General features: G+C 43.8%; 1 protein-coding gene across 1 annotated transcript; it reads right to left on the bottom strand.

The window, feature by feature from the left end:
• Positions 1–4,580: 4,580 nt before the first annotated feature.
• On the bottom strand, positions 4,581–7,521 carry mettl21e (methyltransferase like 21e). The gene is made up of 4 exons (XM_067442314.1): positions 7,333–7,521; positions 6,492–6,649; positions 6,097–6,214; positions 4,581–5,361 (listed from the first exon to the last, which is right to left on the bottom strand). The coding sequence occupies exons 1-4, from the start codon at positions 7,352–7,354 to the stop codon at positions 4,952–4,954; spliced, it is 708 nt and encodes a 235-aa protein (XP_067298415.1). The 5' UTR covers positions 7,355–7,521; the 3' UTR covers positions 4,581–4,951.
• Positions 7,522–7,941: the final 420 nt, after the last annotated feature.

Here is a 7,941-nt window from a genome sequence, read left to right as displayed (position 1 = left end):
TGTTTTGCAGATGTATGTCATATTATATATGGTGTGTGTGTGTGTGTGTGTGTGTGTGTGTGTGATGTAATGACACTGCCAGACTCAAGCACATGATACCAGTAATCAAATATCTCTGTATATCATCATCAGACACGTCCTCAGAACAACCAAAACAAGTTTGTAATCCATTACTGCTACGTGCTGCAGGTCATGAACACATCTGGTTAGCGTCCTCTGAGCTTAGAAACGATGTAGATATGCATTCGACTGCTCATCTGGTCATATCTTGCCAAATGTAAGCAGGATCATTCCATGTCAACTCAACCAAATTTATAGAAGATCTTTGGTTTTCTTCATCTTTTTTTCTGGAGACTGACAAACATAGATAGTGATGAAATCCAAAATATTAAATGTATATTTACTGAGTAATCCACTGTTTTGAAGAGTGGGGTCCAAATGGCAATTTTCACATGAGATTTGGAGCCTAAGATATTAAAGGGCTAATGAATTGAGAAATCAACTTTCCCTTGAGCCTATGACATATTAAAGGTCATGGTCATATAAGAATATCCTGTAAGTTTCAGAGCTGAAAACTTCCTTGTCAGTCAAAGAAAAGCTTTTATAGACACCAGGCCCAGAAAACGAGGCTCTCAAATCAATGACGTATTAGAAGAGGAAACTCCGCCTCTACAGATTAATGTGTATGCCTGCTTCTGTAGCCCTGCCCACCTGCTTCTGTAGCCCCGCCCACCTGCTTCGGTAGCCCCGCCCACCTGCTTCTGTAGCCCTGCCCACCTGCTTCTGTAGCCCTGCCCACCTGCTTCGGTAGCCCCGCCCACCTGCTTCTGTAGCCCCGGCCGCCTGCTTCGGTAGCCCTGCCCACCTGCTTCTGTAGCCCCGCCCACCAGCTTCTGTAGCCCTGCCCACCTGCTTCTGTAGCCCGCCCACCTGCTTCTGTAGCCCCACCCACCTGCTTCCGTAGCTCCGCCCACCTGCTTATGTTGCCCCGCCCACCTGCTTCTGTAGCCCTGCCCCACCTGCTTCTGTAGCCTCGCCCGCCTGCTTCTGTAGCCCCGCCCGCCTGCTTATGTAGCCCCGCCCACCTGCTTATGTAGCCCCGCCCACCTGTTTATGTAGCCCCGCCCACCTGCTTCTGTAGCTCCGTCCACCAACTGGTGCAGCTAAACGAGCAATAAACATGCCGAAGATAGCAAGATAATCGTTTGTAAACAAGACAGGTCGATTTGCAGACATATTAAGATTGAAACACAATGCTCTGCTTCTATATCGGGTCCGACAGGAATGGTGCAACACACTTATGTGAGTAAAACATGTTTTTATATATGATAGTATTGCATTGTTACAGATCGTATTGATTATGTGTATGTGTACGTGTCTAACTGAACATACCTTAGCGCTGTCACAGGCTGGAGAATCCTTTATTTGTTGGTTCATTGCGATTCGTGATCAGATCGGAGATGTATGGGCCAGGGCTCGCAAATCCCAACGTCCCGCGGCTGCGTGTGTGTTTTCCAGACCAAAACGTAAGCCCATCGGCAGGCCGCTATATCTTAAATAGTGAAATAACATTAATTACTTGATCTGCGTTGCTCACTCTCTTGACTTGATATTTGAAGATTGATCGGGCAGGGCCAAGTAATACAAAAATTATATTCCAATCAACCGCGGGTGGATGAGAAATAAATCATTGTGTTTGTTTGATGAAGACGTTTAGTGAGCCCTGTGAGAGAATCATTCCGGCGCCGCTTTCAAAACAATCCCTCATGTGAACTGACAGAGCTGAAGCTCATTAAATATGCAAATCTTATCCAATCCTAGCCGTGGGCGTTTACTTCCAAGTCTCCAGTGACACGCCCATCAAAACCAGTGTTCAGGAGAGAGCCTCAAAACCAGTGTAGAAAAGAGCCTATTACTGATGAGTTATGATGTTTCTGAATGTAAAACCACACACACGTCATTAGTTGACCTCAGACAACAGTATAGAGCCAGTTCATGACATCTTTAAGATATCTTTAATACTTCTTGAGTTACAGGCATGCAAACTTGGGGCAAAAAACAGCCTTTTCCCGTTTTTGAACAGTCACCGCTGGCTTATACTGCAATAAAGAGTGCTAGAGTCAACAGATTTCACTAACTGATCTACCAAGCTCTGTGTGAAAATAAAATAATGCTGCTACCATCTTTCTAAAGTCATTTTTACACCCCTGACCCAGCAATGTTTCCGAAGCAAAAGCACATGAAGATATTTATCACAGTATTTTCATCAGAGTTATTATTGAAAAGGCTCATGTTAAAGTTTTAGAAGTAGTAAACAAGTCTTAAAACGTAAGACACACTGCAAAAATGCTCTTCTTACTCAGTATTTTTGTCTTGTTTCTAGTCCAAATATCTAAAAATTCTTACATTAAGAAACATTTACTAGACAAGTACAAATCATTGTCTTGTTTTGGGGGAAAATAACTCAAAATGAAGAGAGTTTTTGCTTAAAATAAGATAAATAATCTGCCAATGGGGTGAGAATAATAATCTTGTTTTCTGTTTGAATCAAGATTATTTTTCTCACCCCATTGGCAGATTATTTATCTTATTTTAACCAAAAACTCTCTTCATTTTGAGTTATTTTCCCCCAAAACAAGACAATGATTTGTACTTGTCTAGTAAATGTTTCTTAATGTAAGAATTTTTAGATATTTGGACTAGAAACAAGACAAAAATACTGAGTAAGAAGAGCATTTTTTGCAGTGAAGACATAATCAGATTACTTTTTTGCAATGCAATATAGCATCGCCATCCGAGACGTAATCGCCCAAGTTTTGCTTTAATTTACTTCATCTCTCCTTTCCACATATTGAGATGACCTGAAATTCACCCAAAAATCCACATGGTTTAATGTGAACAATTACAGATGAGCGAGACCAAACTCCTCATCCATGTCTTTATGGAGCGACGCTTTGTGCACTGGAGCGCAGTTATGCTGGGGCAGGAAGGGGCCGTCCACAAACTGATCCCACAAAGACGGGAGCGTGAAATTGTCCAAAATGTCTTGGTGAAGCATTAAGAGTTCCTTTCACTGGAACTAAGGGGCCAACCCCTGAAAAACAACCCCACCCCATAATCCCCCCAAACCAAACTTTACACTTGGCACAATGCAGTCAGGCGAGTCCCGTTCTCCTGGTGACGGCCAAACCCAGACTCGTCCATGGGATTGTCAGACTGAAGCGTGATTGGTCGCTCAGAGAACACGTCTCACTGCTCTAGAGTCCAGTGGCGGCTGCTTTACTCCACTGCATCCCACGCTTTGCATTGCTCTTGGTGATGTAAGGCTTGGATGAGCTGCTCGGCCATGGAAACCCATTCCATGAAGCTCTCTCCGCTGTTCTTGAGCTCATCTGAAGGCCACAGAAGTCTGGAGGTCTGGAGCTGTTGACTCTTCAGAAAGTTGGAGACTTCTGCGCACTGTGACCCTCAGCATGCGCTGACCCCGCTCTGGGATTGAACACTTCGTGGCTGAGTTGATGTTGTTCCCAATGGCTTCCACTTTGTTCTAATCCCACTAACAGTTGAGCGTGGAATATTTAGTAGTGAGGAAATGTCAGGAATGGACTTATTGCACAGGTGTCAGCCTATCACGGCCCCACGCTTGAGTTCACTGAGCTCCTGAGAGCGACCCATTCTTTCACTAATGTGTGTAGAAGCGTCTGCAGGCCGAGAGCTGGAGTTATACACCTGTGGCCATGAAGAGACTGAACACCTGAACTCAGAGATCTGGAGGAGCGGCACAATACTTTTACCAATATAATGTAAATTGAAAGATTGTGTTTTTATAAGTCACTGATGAATCATTTAAGATCAGGAAAATGAATAAAGATAGTCAAGTCTGTTTTAATTTTAATGTTGACTTTAAAAACATAAATATGCCATTAAAGTATCGGATAGATGTAAACATAAAATCAAGATAAACAAGGTAAACTGAAATCATTTTTTCTCTCCTTAGAACAGTTCTCGAAACTTCTGGAATCACACATTTAGTTTAGTTTTAATATATGTAGTTGTGTTTGAGTTAAAGCGTTAGTTCAGCCAGAAATGTAAACTCTGTGATTAATTCCTCCTGTGGTTGGCCAGCCGTCAGACCTCCGCTCATCTTCACACACAGATGAAGATATTAGTGTTGAAATCCGATGGCTCAGAAAGGCCTTCATTGACACCAATGTCATTTCCTCTCTCAAGACCCATAAAGGCACTAAAGACGTCGTTACAAAGCCCATCTCACTACAGCGGCTCTACAATCATTGATGAAGAGGCCAGAATAGAGTTAGTGCGCAAAAACACTAAATAACGACTTATATAGTGATGGCCGATTTCAGAACAAAGCTTCGAACCGTTATGAGTCAGTGAATCGATTCATGATTCGTGACTTTGGCGATCCGAATCATGAATCGATTCACTGACTCATAACGGTCCGAATCATGAATCGATTCACTGACTCATAACGGTCCGAATCATGAATCGATTCACTGACTCATAACAGTCCGAATCATGAATCGATTCACTGACTCATAACGGTCCGAATCATGAATCGATTCACTGACTCATAACGGTTCGACTCATGAATCGATTCACTGACTCATAACGGTTCGAAGCTTTGTTCTGAAATCGGCCATCACTATATAAGTCGTTATTTAGTGTTTTTTGCGCACTAACTCTATTCTGGCCTCTTCATCAATGATTGTAGAGCCGCTGTAGTGAGATGGGCTTTGTAACGACGTCTTTAGTGCCTTTATGGGTCTTGAGAGAGGAAATGACATTGGTGTCAATGAAGGCCTTTCTGAGCCATCGGATTTCAACACTAATATCTTCATCTGTGTGTGAAGATGAGCGGAGGTCTGACGGCTGGCCAACCACAGGAGGAATTAATCACAGAGTTTACACTTTTGGCTGAACTAACCCTTTAGTGTTGTGTTGGTGTGTGTGTGCGTTTGCGCGCGCTGTACAGCTTTATCCTCAGGCTGGGCAGGTCGTAAAGCTCCTTTAGGTCAAAGTGTTTTTTGAAAGCGTCCACGAAGCGGTTCTCGGGGTCCAGGCGGAACCTCATGGCCCACAGGATGACAGTGTTTTCTGAACTCAGGTGCATGAAGGTCTCCATGAGCTCCTGCAGGTACGGGTGCGAGTAAACCACATCGGCGGCCATTATGTAATCGTAGCGGCAGGTCGCGCGCGGGAAGTTTTCCTCCAGCTCCTTCCCCCAGCTCAGCTCAGTTATTCGCGGCTCGTGCCTGCAGCGCCCTCTGGTGTTCCGCATCACATTATGCCTCAGGTTCCCCAAAACATCCGGCAGATCTGTGGACGTCACCCTCGCTCCTGTGGATGGACAACAACATGAGCTTAAAGGGTTAGTTCAGCCAATAATGAAATGTCTGTCATTAACTCCTCCCCCTAATGTCGCTCCACACCCGTAAGACCTCCGTTCATCTTCACACACAGTTTAAGATATTTTATATTTAGTCCGAGAGCGTATGCAAGTGTATGCACACTATACTGTCCATGTCCAGAAAGGGAATAAAAACATCATCACAGTAGTCCATATGAGACATCAGTGGGTTAATTAGAGTCTCTTGAAGCATCCAAAATACATTTGGGTCCAAAAATAACAAAAACTACGACTTTATTCAGCATTGGCTTCTCTTCCGCGTTTGTGTTCAATCCTCAAATAAAGATTCAAACGGTTATGAGTCAGCGAATCGACTCATGATTCGGATCGCGTGTCAAACTGCTGAAATCACGAGACATTGGCGATCCGAATCATGAATCGATTCACTGACTCATAACCGTTTGAATCTTTATTTGAGGATTGAACACAAACCCGGAAGAGAAGCCAATGCTGAATAAAGTCGTAGTTTTTGATATTTTTGGACCCAAATGTATTTTAGATGATGATGAGCATATTTATATACTGATAAATAAAACCCCTGACTGTGAGTTTTCTTTTATGTTCATTATTGTAGTTCTGATTGTTCTTTGTCAGTTTTTATGTTTAACTTTATCTGAATTAATTTTTTCTTTTTAATGATGCTGAGGATAATCGGCCCCCCTCACCGAGGATGCTGGTCACTATGGTAACGAGGCCCGTTCCGGCTCCCAGCTCGATGATGTTTTTATCCACGAGGTCAAACTCCTCACGGTGAGTGTCGAGGAAATGACACAACACCATAGCCTTAAAACACACAGAGGTTAACCAGCACTACTCACTGTGTGTGTGTGTGTGTGTGTCTCTCTCTGTGTGTGTGTATGTCTCTGTATGTGTGTGTGTGTGTGCCCTTGTTTATATTACATTGTGGGAACCAGCCAGCGGTCCCCACTTTTCAAAAGGCTTATAAATCATACAGAATTAGTTTTTTTGAGAAAGTAAAAATGCAGAATGTTTCCTGTGATGGGTAGGTTTAGGTGTGTGTGTGTCTCTCTCTGTGTGTGTGTGTGTGTGTGATGTGTACCGAGGGCCACAGCACGGCCCCGTAACAGTCCGTCGACTCTTTGATCTTAATCTCGATGTCTGCGAACATGAAGCCTTCCCAAGCCTCCGTTCGGATCAGCGACGGCCGAAAGTGTCGTTTCATGATCGCTGCTGCCAGTTCAGCATCTGCAGCTTCACCTACACACACACACACACACACACGTTTGTTTTTGTGAAATGTGTATGCGTAACACATGCGTAATGCTTATTATACTGTACAAACCGTATTAAACCACACACACTGCCCATAAACCTACACACACACACACACACACACACACACACACACACACACACACACACACACACACACACACTGCCCCTAAACCTACCCATCACAGGAAACATTCTTTATTTTTACTTTCTCATAAAAACTCCTCCTGTGTGATTTATAAGATGTTTTCCTCATGGGGACCTAAAAATGTCCCCACAAGGACAAGGATTTCGGATATTGCCATCTTTGTGGGGACATTTAGGGATTACATGCCCCCCCCCCCCCCACACACACACACACACAGTATGATATAGATCTGTCTCACTCTAGATATTAATGTGTATGTTACATAATGACAGATGATTGACAGATCACATTATGAGCTCTTTACAACTCGCACGCAACACACACGTCATTCATTCAAACACACTCCCTATACACAAGAACGCATTTATTTTCAAGAGTCATTTCGCTTGTTTGTAGTGACAATGCAGAAATGATCTGATCTCTGGAAGGGTTTGTTGAGCCACATATCACTTTACTTAGGCTTTGTCATTTATATAGACTGTTAAAAAGACATTGCAGAAGACAATATATTCACACCCACCCTCATTGTTTTCCTGGTCCATTTGTCTGACAGCCGAAGGTCCGTATAAGAGCGACTGGACTGAGCTCCGGCTCTCCCTCTGAGTCCTACATGAGCTCCGGGTGATTGACAGCAGCAGCCAATGGAGGTCAGGTCAGAGAAACGGAGCCACAGAGCCATGGCACTAAAGAGTAAACAGATTCTCTGTGTCACACACACACACACACAGACACACGCACGCACATGCATGTTTGTTTTTGTGACATATGGGGACATTCCATAGGCGTAATGGTTTTTATACTGTACAAACCGTATTTTCTATCGCCTTACACTGCCCCTAAACCTACCCATCACACACACACACACACACACACACACACACACACACACACACACACACACACACACACACACACACACACACACACACACACACAGATACACACACACACACACACACACACACACACACACACACACACACACACACACACACACACACACACACACACACACACACACACACACACACACACACACACACAAACTCCTCCTGTGTGATTTATAAGCCTTTTGTAAAGTGGGGCCATGGGTAATGTCCTCATATTTCACCCTCTCCTGTAATACCTG

This window comes from Pseudorasbora parva, chromosome 4 (assembly GCF_024679245.1).
Source record: "Pseudorasbora parva isolate DD20220531a chromosome 4, ASM2467924v1, whole genome shotgun sequence".
Lineage (NCBI taxonomy): Eukaryota > Metazoa > Chordata > Actinopteri > Cypriniformes > Gobionidae > Pseudorasbora > Pseudorasbora parva.
Note: the sequence above shows the minus strand (reverse complement) of the source record. Positions and strands in the feature narration are given on the sequence as shown.

Bases quoted from the DNA above. Each gene is read 5' to 3' on its own strand.
- mettl21e (XM_067442314.1), bottom strand. From the start codon at position 7,354: ATGGACCAGGAAAACAATGAGG. The intron at 6,650-7,332 runs GTGGGTGTGAAT...GTGTGTGTGTAG, and splicing joins GGACCAGGAAAACAATGAGG to GTGAAGCTGCAGATGCTGAA. The intron at 5,362-6,096 runs GTGAGGGGGGCC...GTCCATCCACAG, and splicing joins CATAGTGACCAGCATCCTCG to GAGCGAGGGTGACGTCCACA.